Source organism: Manihot esculenta, chromosome 14 (genome assembly GCF_001659605.2).
Source record: "Manihot esculenta cultivar AM560-2 chromosome 14, M.esculenta_v8, whole genome shotgun sequence".
Classification (NCBI taxonomy): domain Eukaryota; kingdom Viridiplantae; phylum Streptophyta; class Magnoliopsida; order Malpighiales; family Euphorbiaceae; genus Manihot; species Manihot esculenta.
In genome coordinates, this window is record NC_035174.2 from 24148717 (window position 1) to 24168398 (window position 19682).

General features: G+C 41.1%; 3 protein-coding genes across 3 annotated transcripts; all 3 read left to right on the forward strand.

The window, feature by feature from the left end:
• The first annotated feature begins 542 nt into the window (after nt 1-542).
• Nucleotides 543-13591, forward strand: LOC122721806. The gene is made up of 5 exons (XM_043950733.1): nt 543-821; nt 1143-1692; nt 1816-2054; nt 11893-12560; nt 12796-13591. Exons 1-5 carry the CDS (start codon nt 543-545, stop codon nt 13589-13591), a joined length of 2532 nt encoding a protein of 843 aa, XP_043806668.1.
• A 2995-nt stretch (nt 13592-16586) lies between these two features.
• On the forward strand, nt 16587-17783 carry LOC122721807. Its single transcript, XM_043950734.1, has one exon. The coding sequence runs from the start codon at nt 16587-16589 to the stop codon at nt 17781-17783; it is 1197 nt and encodes a 398-aa protein (XP_043806669.1).
• A 35-nt stretch (nt 17784-17818) lies between these two features.
• LOC122721808 lies at nt 17819-19057 on the forward strand. The gene is made up of 2 exons (XM_043950735.1): nt 17819-18281; nt 18384-19057. Exons 1-2 carry the CDS (start codon nt 17819-17821, stop codon nt 19055-19057), a joined length of 1137 nt encoding a protein of 378 aa, XP_043806670.1.
• The last annotated feature ends 625 nt before the right edge of the window (nt 19058-19682 follow it).

The window sequence follows — 19682 nt, forward strand, 5'->3', positions numbered from 1 at the left end:
AAACACGAAGCTCACAGCCCCAGATCCATCATTGCCACCCAACCCTAGATCTGCCATTGCAAAAAAATACAACCACCACTAAATGAAGGCCGGGAGCCCCATACGAAGTCTAAACCTCCAAATAAGGTGAGTACCATGTTGGAAAGAATCCTCTGCCATGATTGTAAATCAATCAGTGTTGGAAAGAATCATCTGCCATGATTGTAAATCAATCAGTGATCTTCTGTCATGATTGTAAATCAATCAGTGATCAAATCTTACCATGTTTAGCATAGCACGATTCTAGGACATAATTGAGGGCACAATCAAAGGTCTAGTTGTTCATACTATGTACTATATAAACTCTGTAACTTACTACAAAAGAGGTAAGAAAATAAAAACAGTTTTCTTCCTATAATCTCAAGATGGTATCAGAGCAGGTTCCGATCCTGGAATTATAGCCGTCCTGCAACCATTCGTTACCAGATACTTTTCCCGACCTTCTCTCACTAAACCAACCTACCAGATACCTTTCCCAACTTCTTTCTCTCACCGAAACAACAATGGCCGACCACCCCAGCCCGGCTGACCAATCCCAGGCAATAATTGATCCAATAGCAGACTTGTCACAAAAACTATTCCAGTTAATTCAGAATAGCCAAAATGGAAATCAGAAATCAGCAAACCAATTCAATCTTGATTCAGCACAGCCACCGTCCGACATAAAATTGAATGATTCCAATTATGTTGTCTGGGCAAAGATGATGGAGATGTTTATCACAAGGCGAGGGAAATCAAACCATCTGACTGGGACTCCCTCCCCTCCGACAGAAACAGACCCCGTAATTTACTTGTGGTAAACTAATGACAGCATTGTCCGAGGATGGTTAATCCAGACGGTAGAGCAGAAGCTCCGTCCAAATTTATTGCAGCACAAGACAAGCAAAGGACTATGGGATGCCCTCAAGATCAGATTCAATACAGGTAGCAACAAACTTATCATTTACGAGTTACAGTCTAAAGCATACAAATTAACACAACAAGGAAGCAATCTGGAAGATTTATACAACGATCTTCAGGCCATCTAGGCCGAGATCGATGAAAGACAACCGACTAAAATCGAAGGAGACAACAATATCATTATCCGGAACTGGGAAATCCAGGAGGAACGTCTGTACCTATTTTTGGCCGGAGTACAGTCGGACCTCGATCCAGTCCGTCGAGAAATTCTCAACGGGGAGCCATTGCCGACCTTGGACAATGTCTACTCTCGGCTCCGAGGTGAGAAGTTGCGCCATGCCATCCACCTTCCTCTTCCATCACCAGCGACAGCAGGTTCTGACCTCGTGGGGGCCGGTCTATTGGCTAAAAACCGGTCAGACATAGACAAGTCATCACTCCGGGATGATAAATCAAGCCTAAAATGTACTCATTGCGGTGGATCTCGACATACCCGGGACGGATGCTTTAAGATCATAGGGTATCCGGAGTGGTGGGAGGAAAACAATATCCGTAAGAAGAAAGGAAAGGGACAAGGCGCAGGGAATACGGCTACGGTCACTACCAGCGGCACCCAAAAGGCTGCCTGCGGCAGTAACCTGATCGGACAAACGGAGGAAAACTCGGGCAACGGACAAGGCTCAGGGGTTGCAGCGGCGCTACAAGGAGCCAAGAAAAGAGGAGGCACGGGTGTCCCTTATGATCGGGAAGGAGGTATTTTAGGGTTAGAAAGGAGGGACAATGACCTTTCTACCCCTGTCTCTTTAAATAAATCTAAATGTGCCCCTGCTTGTTTTAATTCTTGTAAAATTAAATCACTGGTCCCGGATGCTTTAGATAAGTCTGAATCGTTAGCCCTTAACTCTATCGGTCATGCTCACAAGGTACAAAATGCTAGTGGGTGGATATTTGATTCAGGAGCCACAGACACTATGACTAATGATTCTTCATATTTTGTTGTGTCAGCCCCACCCTCAAAATCCAATATTCTAAACGCTACCAGTGGCTCCTTCCCGGTCATCGGTGGTGGTACCGTTTCTATAAACCCCACTTTAAATGTCTCCAATAGCCTCTATGTACCTTCCTTATTGTAACGACCCCAAAAAGGACCGTCACCGGCGCTAGGATTCAGGTCGGCTTAAGGCCGCCAGAACCCGTAGCAAGCCTGCTATACTCTCTGTGTACCTGTAAACCTCATACATGATCATACATTTTATGTGAAAATAAAACTCTTTTCTGAACCAAGGCTCAACCTGTGCATGCACTATCTCTGTACTCTGTACTCATGTACTCTGTACTCTGTATCCCTGACTAGAGCTTGCTCTAGATGGGTTAACTCATACCTGTTAAGCCTGGTTTTCACATACAGGAAAACATATATACATATACAGATCATGTACAACACATACATCACTAGGTCAAGCTACAACTATTATATCTCTTTAATATTACATGTCCACTCTAAGCTATTACAGATCTCTTTACTTTTTCTGTACTCTGCTGGACTGTCCCTTCCTGTACACTGTACACTGAATACCGAACCTGCAAAACTGGGGTTAAGGGAGTGGGATGAGCTCTATAGCCCAGTGAGTAGAACAGTAAAACATCTCAGTAAAATATGATCTCATGGAATGCACCATATCACAGACAAGCCACATCAAGAGTAAACCTGTCACCACATAGTCCCAGTAACTCTGTGCCAGGGCGTAGAATCGAGCACCTGGTCTTCCTGTCATATATGTATATGTGTATATAACACCTGTGAACTTACCATTGCCAGGGCGTAGTCAAAGGCTCCTGGACTTTACTATATACCTGCCAGGGCGTAGTCAAAGGCTCCTGGTCTTTGCTATACGTGCCAGGGCGTAGTCAAAGGCTCCTGGTCTTCCTGTCTGTGACTATTGGATCATTCAGTATTTACTCACATCATCAAATAACAATGCAATGCAACATATTCGTGAATACTAATGTAATCAACCTATGGCATAATCATGATGCATGAGATATGCTAAAAGCAGTTTGTGGTTCAATTAAAAGTTATAAGTTTAGTTCCACTCACCTCGGGCTAACTGGACTGACTGACTCTGCAGGTTCTGAATCTCTGGAGCAGTACTCACTGCTGCTCTCTCTGGTTCCTCTGGTCTGTATAAGCACATAAAGGCTCAAATGAGGGACCAAACAAGCTTATGACCAACTCTAATAAACTCCCCAAGAATCCCCTTACACTCACTCTAATAGTCATGCAAAGCAAGCAAAAGAAAGCTAGACAGAACACTTTCGGCGGCAGGTTCGGCGGCCGAATGTCCTCTCCAGAGACGAAACTCAAGCACCTTCGGCGGCCGAATCTCTATGTTCGGCGGCCGAACCCTTTCGGGGGCAAGTTTCGGAGGCCACAAGGCACTCCAGAGACGAAAGTCTCTAACCTTCGGCGGCACCTTCGGCGGCCGAATCCCCCAAACAGAGCCGAACATGCACAACTCGCGGGGGCAAGCTATGGCAGCCTAAGCCACCATGCAAGAGGTTCGGCGGCCGAATGAACTTTCGGCTGCCGAACCTGAGTTCATCCAGAACTCAGTTTTAATGGCAAACCATCTCCCTCTTTCCTTCAACTTCTCAAACCATGCAAACTTCACCTCCTCAACATACATATACTCATGTATATGATCACAGGGGTCCAAAACTAGCTAATAACCCCAAATAACAAAACAAACATACATATAAACATGTAACCATGCATAATTCTTTAAAACTACCATTAATACCCTAAGCATGCATCTCCTTCCTTTATCCCCATAAACTCAGAAACATTTACACATGTTCAAGTGCATCACTTACCTCCTGTAGCAAGAAGCTAAACACTCTGAACAAGGGAAAACGGATCACCACTTCTCACACTCTCAAACTCTCTCAAACTCACTTTTTGTTTCAAACCCTTCAAAACTTGGTGAATGAGCAAACTCCTGCATGAGCTGCTCAAAACACTTGCAAATGAGTCATAGAAGACGTGGCTAATTCATGGCAAGAATCTGAGGCCAACATCTGTCAAAAGCCATGACTCAGCTTGGCTGGCCAACTCATCGTCGGCTGCCCAATGACATGCAAGACCATGCAACATTCGGGGGCCGAACTTCCCTTCGGAAGCCAAACACTTTCGGCGGCCGAACTTACTTTCGGCGGCCGAACTTGGCTCAACTGCCTTAGGTCATTTCAACTCAAAACTCACTTCCCTTAACCTTAAAACATTTAAACACATCATAACCCTTAATAACACACAACTCCTACCCTTAGATAGAATCCCAACACCCCGGATTCCGCCAGATAATAGGAATTCCGGTGCCGGATTCTAGCCGGGTATTACATTCTCCCCTCCTTAAGAACATTCGTCCTCGGATGTTCCTAAAACACAAAACAAAACACAAGGAGGAAACTCACCTTAAAACAAATATGGATATTGCTGGAGCATAGACTCCCGCGTCTCCCATGTGCACTCTTCTAGGTTATGGTGGTTCCATAGAACTTTCACCATCGGAATTTCCTTGTTCCTTAGCTGTCTGATCTGCGTGTCCAGAATCCGCACTGGCTGCTCTATATAGGTGAGATCTGTGTGAATCTCCACCTCAGGCTCACTCAGAACCTGATTCGGATCTGACACAAACTGTCGTAGCATAGAAACATGAAATACCGGGTGAATCCTCTCCATAGAAGCAGGTAAATCCAGCTTATACGACACATTTCCGATCCTCTGCAACACCTCAAAGGGTCCAATGTACCGTGGAGCTAATTTACCCTTCTTCCCAAAACGAACCACTCCTTTCATTGGAGATACTTTCAGCAATACCCAATTACCCTCTTGAAATTCTAACTGCTTCCTGCGAATGTCTGCATAACTTTTCTGTCTACTTTGAGCTGTTCTGATTCTCTCTCTGATCATGGGCACCATTCTACTGGTAATGTCTACTAACTCTGGCCCTGCAAGAGCTTTCTCTCCTACCTCTTCCCAGCAAACAGGGGATCTGCACTTCCTCCCATATAAAGCTTCATAAGGAGCCATCCCAATGCTAGCATGATGACTGTTATTGTAGGCAAACTCCACCAAAGGTAGATGCTGCCTCCAAGAACCGCCAAAGTCTAACACACATAGGCGAAGCATATCCTCTATGGTCTGGATGGTCCTTTCTGACTGTCCATCAGTCTGTGGGTGGAAAGCAGTACTAAAATCCAACCTCGTGCCCATCGCACTCTGCAGACTCCGCCAAAAGCGGGAGGTAAACTGTGGTCCTCTGTCTGAAACTATAGACACTGGGACTCCATGTAATCTCACTATCTCATCCAGATAGACCTGTGCCAACTTATCCACAGAATAGTTACTCCGTACTGGAAGAAAATGAGCAGATTTCGTGAGTCTGTCCACAATCACCCATATCGAGTCTATCCTGTTGGACGCTACTGGTAAACCCACTACAAAATCCATGGCTATGTTCTCCCATTTCCACTCTGGAATCGGTAATGGGTTAAGCATTCCGGCTGGTTTCTGATGTTCTAATTTCACCCTCTGACAAACCTCACAGGCTGTCACGAACTGCGCCACTTCTTTCTTCATGGCTGGCCACCAATAGATCCTTTTCAGATCCTGATACATCTTGGTAGCTCCTGGGTGAACACTATACCTCGCATTATGAGCTTCCCTCATAATGTCTTCCTTCACATTGCCCCTATCTGGTACACAAAGTCGACTCCCATAGCGAAGGATCCCTTTACTATCAAATCTGAACTCTGCATTGTTGCCTGACTGAACAGTCCTGGCAATTTTCATCAACTCAGGGTCCTCATGCTGTCTCTGAGCTATCTGCTCCAGAAACACAGGTGTCACTCTCATCTGTGCTATCAACGCACCTGTACCAGACAACTCTAACTGTAATCCCTCGTCAAAGAGCTTATAAAGTTCCATTACAACCGGTCTCCGCTCTGCTGCTATATGGGATAAACTGCCTAGTGACTTCCGGCTTAGGGCGTCTGCGACAACATTCGCCTTACCCGGATGATACTGGATCTTACAATCATAATCACTGAGCAATTCAACCCATCTTCGCTGCCTCAAATTCAGCTCTCTCTGACTCAAGATGTACTGTAAACTCTTATGATCAGTGAAGATCTCGCATTTAACCCCATAGAGGTAATGCCGCCACATCTTAAGTGCAAAGATAACTGCTGCCATCTCTAGGTCATGGGTAGGGTAATTCAACTCGTGCTTCTTCAACTGTCTAGAAGCATAAGCTATTACTCTATCATTCTGCATCAAGACACAACCCAATCCCACTCGAGATGCATCACAGAAAACTGTGAAGTCCTCATTACTCACAGGCAGAGCTAACACTAGTGTTGTGGTCAATCTCCTCTTGAGCTCCTCAAAGCTCTCTTCACACTGGTCTGACCAGATAAACTTCTGGTTCTTCTGAGTCAATTTGGTCATAGGAGCTGCTATCTTTGAGAAGTTCTGAACGAACCTCCTGTAGTAACCTGCCAGTCCCAGAAAGCTTTTAATCTCAGTTACTGTCGTGGGTCTAGGCCAGTTAGCTACAGCCTCTATCTTCTTGGGATCTACCTCAATACCCTCTGCTGATACTACATGTCCCAAGAAGGAAATGCTCCCCAACCAAAACTCACACTTCGAGAACTTGGCATACAAACCATGCTCTCTCAGTGTCTGCAAAACAATCCTCAGATGCTGGGCATGCTCCTCTGCATCTCTGGAATACACTAAGATATCATCGATAAACACAATGACAAAGTGATCCATAAACTCACTAAATACTCTGTTCATGAGATCCATGAATGTTGCAGGGGCGTTAGTCAACCCGAACGGCATCACTAAGAACTCATAATGCCCATATCTGGTCCGAAAAGCTGTCTTAGGCACATCTGCCTCTCTGACTCTCAACTGATGATACCCAGATCTCAGATCTATTTTCGAGAAACAACCTGCTCCAGCTAGCTGGTCAAATAGATCATCAATCCGAGGTAAAGGATACCTATTCTTGATAGTGACCTTGTTCAACTGTCTGTAGTCGATACAAAGTCTGAGGGATCCATCCTTCTTTCTGACAAAGAGCACTGGAGCACCCCAAGGTGAGGTACTAGGGCGGATGAAACCCTTATCTACCAAGTCCTGCAACTGTTCTTTCAACTCTGTTAACTCAGCTGGCGCCATCCTGTAGGGAGGTATAGAGATAGGTCTGGTACCTGGCAATAATTCAATGTCAAACCCTATCTCCCTATCAGGTGGTAGTCCTGGCAAATCGTCTGGGAACACATCGAGAAACTCTCGGACTACTGGTACTGTGGCTGGTTCCCTAACCTGACTATCTAGCTCTCTCACATGAGCTAGAAACCCCTGACAACCCCTCCTAAGCAAACGACGAGCCTGAAGGGCTGAAATCATACCTCTGGGTGTACCTCTCCTGTCTCCTCTGAAGACACACTCTGACCCATCCTGGTCTCTGAGACTCACTAACTTTTCTCGACAGTCCAACGTAGCACTATATGCAGATAGCCAATCCATCCCTAGAATGACATCAAAATCTGTCAAGTCTAGAACCACAAGGTCAGCTGGAAGGCATCTACCCTCTATAAACACTGGACTGAAACGACAGACTGACACTGCCACTGATGGGTCACATCTAGGTCCACTGACCCAGAGAGGATACTCTAACTCAGATCTGATCAAACCCAACCGCTCTATGGCTCTCGAAGCAATAAAGGAATGAGAAGCACCGGGGTCCATCAAAGCATACACATCTGAACACCCAATGATGAGATTACCTGACACCACTGTGTTCGACGTGTTAGCCTCCTCCTGTGTCACTGTGAAAATCCGTGCTGGGGCTACCGGATTTCCACCTCGGGAACCTGCTGCTGAAGTAGAGGCTACCCCTCTCCCTCTACCTCTGCCACTACTCTGAGGCATGACTGGAGCTACTGGCCGTACAACTGGCTGTACCACACTGCCTGAACTCATCTGCTGGGATGGTGCAAAAGTCATCTGCGGACAATCCCGAGCAATATGCCCTTCCTGTCCACATCGAAAACAAACTGTAGATCCCAACCGACAAACTCCGCCATGTGGTTTCCCGCATCGTCTGCAGACTGGAGCTGTGCCAGAGCTTGAGCCACTACCTATTCCCAGACCTGACTTGACTTTACTCCAGAACCCTTTCCTTGTTCCTCTCGCTCTATCCCATCTTTTACTGCCTGTAGAACCTGAACTGGGGGCTTTAGAACCCGAAGCTTGTGCCCTTGACTGTTTCTGAATATTGGCACTAGCTTCCATCTTCCTGGCTGCATCTATAATAGAGTGAAAACTCTCCTTCTCAGCTGGAAGGATCAAAGAAGAATACCTGGGATGAAGTCTCATGGTATATCTCCTTGCTTTCTTCTGATCAGTATCATAGGCTTGACCCACGTACTGAAGCAGATCCAGGAACTTATCTGTAAATTCATCAACACTCATCTCATCTGTCTGTCGCAACTGTTCAAATTCAATTACTTTCATCTCCCTCGAACTATCAGGAAAAGCCCACCCTGCAAACTCATTGGCGAACTCTCCCCATGACATACTGTCCATTCTAGGCTCCACATAATTCTTAAACCATTCTCTGGCTTTCTTGCATTTTATTGTGAAACCTGCCATCTCAATGGCTCTCCTATCATCTGCTCCCAATTCACTGGTGATCATCCTAACTGCTCTGAGGTAATCAAATGGATCATCTCCCGTATTGTATTTCGGAGCATCCAATTTCAAGTACTCCGTCATTTGAACTTTACCTTTAGATGAGCTAGGTTCATGCCTGTCAACAACAGGGACTACTGGTTCTGGTGGTGGTACTGGTTCATTTGGCTCTAGGTGTGCTGCACTTGGGCGGGTAGGGGAAGATGGATACATAGGATATGGTGGATAGTAGTGAGGATATGGCATATATGGCATGTATGTAGGATATGGGTCAAAACGAGAGTATTCCGACATACCCTCCATCGGATACTCTGGCTCCTGAAACAAGGATGGATAGCTATAATCTGAGGCCTGAACGCCTCCCTCGGAATCGCCCATACCTTCATCCATAGACGGATCAGTCTCCATAGCCTCCCTCCTTTCCTCTGATCTTCCTCCCCTAACTGTTCCTCTTCTGCTCTCGTCTACAGACCTTCTAGGGTCTATTGACATACCTTCCCTGCTAGATCTCTGAGACCTTGCCCTTGGCAATGCAGGAGGACGAGCAGCTGGTCTTTCACTCTCTGGTGGGACTCCAGTCAATCGAGCTGATCGACGAGTTCCTCGCATCTTTACTCTGGAAACACAACATATAACATACCACTTAGCACATAAACATCACATATCACTCATACACATGCAATACTCATGGCATATCATAGCAGATAGGACTCAAAACCCTATCCTAGTGGACATGCTTTCCCTATTGTGCTTGACCACTTCTAACCTGTCTGAGCCCAACACTGTCTCTATAGGTCCGATCATGTGAACCTAGGGCTCTGATACCAATCTGTAACGACCCCAAAAAGGACCGTCACCGGCGCTAGGATTCAGGTCGGCTTAAGGCCGCCAGAACCCGTAGCAAGCCTGCTATACTCTCTGTGTACCTGTAAACCTCATACATGATCATACATTTTATGTGAAAATAAAACTCTTTTCTGAACCAAGGCTCAACCTGTGCATGCACTATCTCTGTACTCTGTACTCATGTACTCTGTACTCTGTATCCCTGACTAGAGCTTGCTCTAGATGGGTTAACTCATACCTGTTAAGCCTGGTTTTCACATACAGGAAAACATATATACATATACAGATCATGTACAACACATACATCACTAGGTCAAGCTACAACTATTATATCTCTTTAATATTACATGTCCACTCTAAGCTATTACAGATCTCTTTACTTTTTCTGTACTCTGCTGGACTGTCCCTTCCTGTACACTGTACACTGAATACCGAACCTGCAAAACTGGGGTTAAGGGAGTGGGATGAGCTCTATAGCCCAGTGAGTAGAACAGTAAAACATCTCAGTAAAATATGATCTCATGGAATGCACCATATCACAGACAAGCCACATCAAGAGTAAACCTGTCACCACATAGTCCCAGTAACTCTGTGCCAGGGCGTAGAATCGAGCACCTGGTCTTCCTGTCATATATGTATATGTGTATATAACACCTGTGAACTTACCATTGCCAGGGCGTAGTCAAAGGCTCCTGGACTTTACTATATACCTGCCAGGGCGTAGTCAAAGGCTCCTGGTCTTTGCTATACGTGCCAGGGCGTAGTCAAAGGCTCCTGGTCTTCCTGTCTGTGACTATTGGATCATTCAGTATTTACTCACATCATCAAATAACAATGCAATGCAACATATTCGTGAATACTAATGTAATCAACCTATGGCATAATCATGATGCATGAGATATGCTAAAAGCAGTTTGTGGTTCAATTAAAAGTTATAAGTTTAGTTCCACTCACCTCGGGCTAACTGGACTGACTGACTCTGCAGGTTCTGAATCTCTGGAGCAGTACTCACTGCTGCTCTCTCTGGTTCCTCTGGTCTGTATAAGCACATAAAGGCTCAAATGAGGGACCAAACAAGCTTATGACCAACTCTAATAAACTCCCCAAGAATCCCCTTACACTCACTCTAATAGTCATGCAAAGCAAGCAAAAGAAAGCTAGACAGAACACTTTCGGCGGCAGGTTCGGCGGCCGAATGTCCTCTCCAGAGACGAAACTCAAGCACCTTCGGCGGCCGAATCTCTATGTTCGGCGGCCGAACCCTTTCGGGGGCAAGTTTCGGAGGCCACAAGGCACTCCAGAGACGAAAGTCTCTAACCTTCGGCGGCACCTTCGGCGGCCGAATCCCCCAAACAGAGCTGAACATGCACAACTCGCGGGGGCAAGCTATGGCAGCCTAAGCCACCATGCAAGAGGTTCGGCGGCCGAATGAACTTTCGGCTGCCGAACCTGAGTTCATCCAGAACTCAGTTTTAATGGCAAACCATCTCCCTCTTTCCTTCAACTTCTCAAACCATGCAAACTTCACCTCCTCAACATACATATACTCATGTATATGATCACAGGGGTCCAAAACTAGCTAATAACCCCAAATAACAAAACAAACATACATATAAACATGTAACCATGCATAATTCTTTAAAACTACCATTAATACCCTAAGCATGCATCTCCTTCCTTTATCCCCATAAACTCAGAAACATTTACACATGTTCAAGTGCATCACTTACCTCCTGTAGCAAGAAGCTAAACACTCTGAACAAGGGAAAACGGATCACCACTTCTCACACTCTCAAACTCTCTCAAACTCACTTTTTGTTTCAAACCCTTCAAAACTTGGTGAATGAGCAAACTCCTGCATGAGCTGCTCAAAACACTTGCAAATGAGTCATAGAAGACGTGGCTAATTCATGGCAAGAATCTGAGGCCAACATCTGTCAAAAGCCATGACTCAGCTTGGCTGGCCAACTCATCGTCGGCTGCCCAATGACATGCAAGACCATGCAACATTCGGGGGCCGAACTTCCCTTCGGAAGCCAAACACTTTCGGCGGCCGAACTTACTTTCGGCGGCCGAACTTGGCTCAGCTGCCTTAGGTCATTTCAACTCAAAACTCACTTCCCTTAACCTTAAAACATTTAAACACATCATAACCCTTAATAACACACAACTCCTACCCTTAGATAGAATCCCAACACCCCGGATTCCGCCAGATAATAGGAATTCCGGTGCCGGATTCTAGCCGGGTATTACACTTATCTTGCAAATTACTCACTGTCAGTCAGATCACCAAACAGTTAAATTGCAGAGTACTCATGTATCCTCATTTTTGTGTTCTGCAGGATATTCATACGGGCACGGTACTGGGCCGTGGTACTGAGAAAGATGGACTGTACTATGTGGAGGAGGTCTCAAGTACTAGGTCAGCTCATTTAGCTCAAGGGTCCTCAACCCGACAGTTATGGCTCTGGCACCGGCGCTACGGCCATCCCTCAAGTGATTATCTTCGTACTTTGTTTCCTGAGTTTAAATCCATTGACATTCCAGTTTGTACTTCATGCGTTCTTGCTAAGAGTCATAAGAGTACTTATCATATATCCACAAATAAATCTGATACTCCCTTCTCAATAATACACTCTGATGTATGGGGGCCTGCCCCGGAATCTGTCTCCCCTGATTATAGATACTTTGTGACTTTTATTGATGATTGCACTCGTGTTACTTGGGTTTACCTGTTAAAACAAAAAAGTGAAGTGGCTGAGAAATTCTGTGATTTTTTCCGCATGATTAAAACCCAATTTCACAGGACCATTCAAGTCCTCCGATCTGACAATGGGGGGGAATTTGTAAATAACCATCTCCAAACCTTTTTCCGGGATAATGGGATCCTTCACCAAACTACTTGTCCTTATACACCACAGCAAAATGGGGTTGCTGAAAGGAAAAATCGACATATCCTTGAGACTGCCCGAGCCCTATTGTTTGAAGCCCAAGTTCCTCCTAAGTTTTGGTTTGAAGCAGTTGCCACATCCATTTACCTCATCAATCGACTTCCGTCTCGCGTCCTTAATTTTCAATCTCCCTTGCATACCTTGTCCTCTCATCACACTATCCCTTCCCATCTCAACCTTCCATCTAAAATCTTTGGCTGCACAGTTTATGTTCACATCCCTAAAACACACCGCACTAAACTTGATCCATGTGCTCTTAAGTGTGTTTTCTTTGGTTATGGTGTCCATAAAAAGGGCTATCGGCGTTTTGACCCAATCTCTAAACGGCTCTTCACTACTATGGACTGCACTTTTCTGGAAGAGGAATATTTTTTTTCCCTCGCCAACTAGCAGTGAGGGGGAGACAACGGCACAATCACCACCACTGCCAAATTGGCTTAGTCAGGGGGGGCCAGAACTTGATCATTCTTCTCTTCCTGAGTCTACACCAGAACTGGGAGACACTGACCATCTAGTACAGTCCTCGGTCTCAACGTCACAACCAGAACCTGACACCGTAGAATATCCTGAGGAACACACAACTGAGGTATGTGAATCTGAACTTTCCCCTAATTCTAATAACCTTACCACTGAACCCATTTCCTTTGAGGTTCCTGAAACAGGCCAATATGTCCTACCCCCTCGAAATAATAGAGGAATTCCACCCAGGAGATATGATCCAGAATTCGAGGCAGCCAGGTCCAGATACCCTATGGCAAACGTTACCAGAGGAGAAAGACTATCACCTCAGTTGGTCAACCTACAGAAAAACATTTGCTTAGAATGGATACAAAAGGATGCAGCTGAACTCCGTTGTGACAACAAGGCGGCAATAAGCATTTCTGAAAATCCAGTTCAGCATGATCGAACAAAACATGTTGAAATAGACCAACATTTCATCAAAGAAAAGTTGGACAGTGGTCTGATATCTTTACCGTTTGTTCGATCAAATGATCAATGGGCGGACATCCTAACCAAAGCAGTAGCTGGACGAATATTCCATGAGGATTTGGGCAAGTTGGGTATGCTAGATCCACATGAACCAACTTGAGGGGGAGTGTTGGAAAGAATCATCTGCCATGATTGTAAATCAATCAGTGTTGGAAAGAATCCTCTGTCATGATTGTAAATCAATCAGTGATCTTCTGTCATGATTGTAAATCAATCAGTGATCAAATCTTACCATGTTTAGCATAGCACGATTTTAGGACATAATTGAGGGCACAATCAAAGGTCTAGTTGTTCATACTATGTACTATATAAACTCTGTAACTTACTACAAAAGAGATAAGAAAATAAAAACAGTTTTCTTCTTATAATCTCAAGATACCACACCAAAAAATGAGAGCTATAAAGTTTTTTGGGAGGGTTGGTCGCTGAACATAACAGCGCGGTTGCAAGTTGTTGGCTTCAATAAGCAAAAGTCTCCTCAGAGCAGTAACAAACCTCATGAAATTCAAAACTCTAAAACTACCAAATTAACAAAATCTCAAAGATATAGAACCAAAATCATCAAACACACACAAAATAAATGCATAAAACAAAACAAAAGTAATAAAACAACAGTGGGAGGAGAGACTCAAAAATTAAAGCTTCCTCTCATTAAAAAACAAACTAAAAAACACGCACTCTCACCCTTTTTCTTTCTTCTTCAACAACAAATAATTTCATTGTCACATGGTGGTGAGTTCAAAAAATATTAAATTAAAAGTCAGTGACTGTTTGAATAATAGAAGTCTAAAATAACTTTTGTAATTAGTTATTTAAGATAAATGTGCTGTAACTAACGTTTTTTATATAAAATAATAAATTGAATATAGGAGTGGACCTAAGTGTACATAAAAATTTAAGAATATATATATTATAAATATTTTTAACTCAAAGATTTAATACTAGTCGTCATGATTGAAATAAAAAGGTCTTTTTTCTTAACCAGCACCAATAAAAAAAGACTTCAATACAACTAATTTAAGGTCCACACGTTCCACGAGGAGCTGCAACAACAAATTAATTCATTTCAATAGAGTAGTTGGCTGAATTTACTTGGAAAAATATTTGGTACTATTTTTCATGCCAACTGTTTATGCAATAAAACTATAAAATTAATAATTCTAAATTTTCATATAAAACATTTACTTTTCGTGCTTTTTTCGATAATTAAGGTTTGATGAATATAAAAATCCTCGCAGTAAAAGCTAATAATTTTTAATTAATTTACTGATTTTTACTATAAAATATGAAATATCAATAAAATTTATTGAATAAATTATTAAAAAATATTATTAAAGTAAATTATCGATTAATTTTTAATTATTTAATATTAATAATTAAATTATTGATTATTTATTAATAAAATTTCATAATTATTTTTATTTTTATTTTCATGTTGTGTTTATGATGAGTAATAATACTTTGTTTAAGAGGTTAAATAAAAATAATATTTGAGAGGTTAAATAAAAGTAGTGTGGAAAGTACGTGAATTGCATGAGCTCAGTAATTATTATTAGAGCTTTTTTTCAAATCATACCTAAATGAAATTAATTTTTTCAAATCATGCACGATCCGAAAATATTTTCGGATCCTGTGTGTCAAACCTGAGTGTTCGGCAGTATGACTGCCGAACACTCTTCTTCGACACCAATGGTGTCGAACAGAGCCTTTGTTCGACACCATTGGTGTCGAACGACCACGTGGAGCTGGTGTTCGACACCAATGGTGTCGAACAGACACGCGGCACCGTTGTTCGACACCAATGATGTCGAACAACGGCTTCTCCGCCACGGGAGCAGTTTTGACTGCTCCCGTGGCGCACTAGGCGTGTTCGGCATCATTGATGTCGAACACGCCTGACATGTTCGGCACAAACCTGGCCACACGTCCCACCTTCTCAACGGCTACATCCGCAGATTCATGGCCAAGCCTTCTCAACGGCTACTTACGCAAATCAACGGCTACTTCTGTAGATTCATGGACCCTTCTCAACGGCTAGCAAATCAACGGCTACTTGCATATTCATTTTTTTTTTATTTTATTTTATTTCATCTCCTGGCCTCGTCTATAAAATCCCTATCTCCAAATTTCTATTTCCATTATCTCATTACTCTCTCTTTGATCTTACATCCTTATTATCTCATTACTCTCTCTTTGATCTTACTTCCTTACTCTCTATGTGCTTTTATTCTTGTATTAATTTTATTTTTGAACCCATTTCATCTCCTATTTGATCTCGTAAAATTATCGTATTTAATTATTTTAATTCGAATAGAAAAAAAATTTCGGTAAATTTTAGATTCTATTTATTTTAATTTATAAATTTATTTACTTGTTTAGAAAATTTTATTAAAAAAAATAAATATCTAATATATTATTTTTTTGCAGAAATTGAAGAATTATATTTTATCGATCGAAAAGACGTAATACAGTGATCTATATTTAAAGGTAAGTACATATTAAATAACAATTTTTATAAATAAATATATCATATGTATTGTATATAATTTTAATTTATTATAATTTTTAATAATAAAAAATTATTTTTTATAAATTATAAAAATATTAAATTTGCATGTTATTTTTTTTAACAGAAAAATAGCTTGTTGCATATTCTTACCTCCTTACTCCCTATTTGCTCTATTCTTATATTAATTTTATTTTTTAATCAATTTCATCTCCTACTTGATCTCATAAAATTATCGTATTTAATTGTTTTTGACTTGATTGAAAAAAAATATCCGTAAATTTTAGATTGTATTCATTTTAATTTTAAATTATTTTTTATTTTTATATAAAATTTTGTTAGTAAAAATGAATTTCTAATATATTCTTTTTTTGCAGAAATTGAATAATTTTATTTCATCGGTCATATTGGGAGAAACATAATACAGTGATCCATATTTAAAGGTAAGTACATACGAAATCATAATTTTTGTAAATAAATATATTATATGTATTGTGTATAATTTTAATTTATTATAATCTTTAATATTAATTTTTTTATATAAATTATAAAAATACTGAATTTGCATGTTATTTTTTTTAACAGAAAAATGGCAGTTCCTGCATATGCGAATATTCGTTGGGATGGAAATATTATAAATAATTCTGATGGATACGATTATGATGGAGGTTTTTCAAAAATTGTTCCAATAGGTAAACGGATAAATTTTAGTCAAATGGTCGGGAAAATTGCTCGTGCAATTGGATTATCGAAGAATAATGAATATATAGAGACGATTAGTTTTAGAAAGCCTACAATTGTGGATGGATCTTTAAAATTTGAATGCATGGATATATGGGGGGAAGATGATATGTGTAGTATGTTTAATTACTTATATCAGATTGGTGGTCTGCCTGGTATAGAAATATATATTAAGGTACTTCGTTGTGCTGATGCGACGAATGAGGATGTTGATATAGGTCCATCTGGAACTGCTGTAGAATCAAATGCGGAACAATGTGAAGAGCAAAATGTAGTTGATGATTATGAGTTATCTGATAGTCTTGCAGGACCGTCAAGTAATTTATCTCATACAGTTCAGGATGAGAACGAGGATGATGATGACGATGACGATGATTCATGGATGTCTACTGAGGATGATGATGATGATGATTATGGTCAGGAGGGTAATGTGAGTGAATCTGAATATTACAACACACAATTTAGTAATCCTATTTTGCCTGTTGTTCATCCTCCCCCATACGCAGAAATAGACTTCGATTTGCTGAGGGTTTATCCTTATGACAAGGCAGAAGGTCGTTCCTTTTGGGATCCTTCCAAAGAATTTTCAGTTGGGATGATTTTTTCTTCGAGAGATGCAGTGGCTGCAGCTGCAAAAGAATATCATCTAAGACATCATCATCAATTTTGTTATCATGAAACAAGAGAGAAAACTTATTCTATCAAGTGTAAAGACAAAGACAGTGGGTGTCCATGGAGGCTTCGAGCATCAAAGACAGAAGGTTCAGATATATGGAAAATTACGAGATACAGTGGACCGCACACATGTACAAATCCTCAGTTGACAAAAAATCATAGCCAATTAGATGAAAATTTCATTTGTTCGTTCATATTTGCATTAATTGAACAGCAGCCCGATATAAAAATTGCTACACTACAAGCGGAAGTGCGGGATAAATTTGGGTACGAGCCGTCTTATCAGAAGACATGGAAAGCTAAGCAGAAGGCAATTGCAAGGCTTTATGGGGTTGGGATGAATCATACGGTCGTTTGCGTAGATTCATAACTGCTCTTCATCATTTTAATCCAGAAACAGTATACATGATTGAAGATAATCCACATTGGATAAATGAGAGGTTGAATCCGATGTGTCGTGTATTTGACCGTATGTTTTGGGCTTTCAAGCAATCGATTGAGGGGTTTAAATATTGCCGACCTGTTGTCTCAATCGATGGAACTTTCCTATATGGAAAATACACCGGGTGTATACTGTGTGCAACCGCACTCGATGGAAATAATCAACTATTTCCATTAGCATTTGCCATTGTTGATAAGGAAGACGGTGATAATTGGTCGTGGTTTTTGGATTGTTTGAGGATCTTTGTGACCAATCGAGAAGATTTGTGTGTAATTTCAGATCGTCATGCTGGAATTCTTAAGGCAATGCAGAAAGATTGGTGGCAACCTCCAGCTGGTCATCACCGTTACTGCATAAGACATGTTCTGAGTAATTACAATAAAACATTCAAGAATGCAGTAATAAAGGAAGCGTTGCGCAAGGCAGGTATGAGTAATTCTGTTATACACAAATAACTTTATTTTAATTATTTAGTGTCATTTTTGAGTTATGCTAATTTTACCTTGATTTACTTGTCATTTATATCAGCAAATGAAAACCAGAAAAGAAAGTTTTACGAGGCAATGAATAATATTCGGGAGGTGCACCCTGAATCATATGATTGGGCAATGAAGATTAATTTAGAGAAATGGACGAGATCACACGATGGTGGACAGAGGTATGGCGTGATGACAACAAACATGGCTGAATCTCTGAATGGCATGATGAAAGGATTTAGGGCGTTGCCTATAACGGCAATGGTTGAAAAAATATTTTTCCAGTGTGTTCATTACTTTGATACGCGGAGGACAACTTTTTTGGATCAACAAATGAAGGGCTATATTTTCAGTCAATTTTGCAGTGAAACTCTGCGTGCTAATGCAATAAAGGCGAATGGACACAGGGTTAGACGATTTAACAGTCAAACCATGGTTTGCGAAATAATTACTGCAAATGGTCGGCAAAAGCAAGTGGTCAAACTCATGGATCAAACATGCACATGTGGCAAATTTCAGGAGATAAGAATACCTTGTTCTCATGCTATTGCTGCATGCATGTCACATTCAATTGACTACGAACAATTTGTATCTGACTACTATAAATTGGATCGTACAATCCAGTGTTATGCGTACACGTTTCATCCTCTTGGACATCCTGACTATTGGCCTGCAGCAGATGGACTTCCTCTCGTGCCTGACATTTGTAGAACAAGAAAGAAATGACGACCGAGATCTTCTAGAATACGTAATGAAATGGACTGGAGGTCTAGCCAAATAAAAGAAACGTCCAGAATTCATTGTTCCGTATGTGGAAGGGTGGGCCACAATAAAAAAACTTGTATGGGTGGGGAATCTAGTAAATAAATATGCTTCATTTCATTTACTATAAATGTAAAAGTGTAGTGCAAAAAATAATGTTTAATTATGTAGTTTTTTTTAATAATTGATTTATTTTTATAAAATAAGTATTAATTATGGAATGATAACACAAATAACAATTATGTGTAATAATTGAAAATATTTAAATTATTCTTTACAAAATAAGAAGTAATTGTTTTATAACTCAGTATATATTTATTTATTACTTATTGATTGATTTTAAATAATTATTGAAATCAAAGTAAAATTTATACTTTATTTTATTACCTATTTTAACATGCTGTGAGAACCAGAAAATGCAAACACATAATTGATCAATGTAAACAAATAAGAAACTCATATCTTAACAAGCTGTAAGGGTACCATTTATTCAAAAGCATCCAAACATAAAAGCAATTACAAATAATAGTGAAAAAAAATGTTGAAAATATATATACACATTTGTCACTTAATGAAATGGCATAAGCAA

What these genes read in the sequence shown, in the direction of transcription:
- LOC122721806 (XM_043950733.1), top strand. Translation starts at nt 543, where the DNA reads ATGGCCGACCACCCCAGCCCGGCTGACCAATCCCAGGCAATAATTGAT. An exon ending in CTCCGACAGAAACAGACCCC is followed by an intron (nt 822 to 1,142) that starts GTAATTTACTTG and finishes TGGGAAATCCAG; the next exon opens with GAGGAACGTCTGTACCTATT. An exon ending in ATGTCTCCAATAGCCTCTAT is followed by an intron (nt 2,055 to 11,892) that starts GTACCTTCCTTA and finishes TGTGTTCTGCAG; the next exon opens with GATATTCATACGGGCACGGT.
- LOC122721807 (XM_043950734.1), top strand. Translation starts at nt 16,587, where the DNA reads ATGGCAGTTCCTGCATATGCGAATATTCGTTGGGATGGAAATATTATA.
- LOC122721808 (XM_043950735.1), top strand. Translation starts at nt 17,819, where the DNA reads ATGATTGAAGATAATCCACATTGGATAAATGAGAGGTTGAATCCGATG. An exon ending in GGAAGCGTTGCGCAAGGCAG is followed by an intron (nt 18,282 to 18,383) that starts GTATGAGTAATT and finishes CATTTATATCAG; the next exon opens with CAAATGAAAACCAGAAAAGA.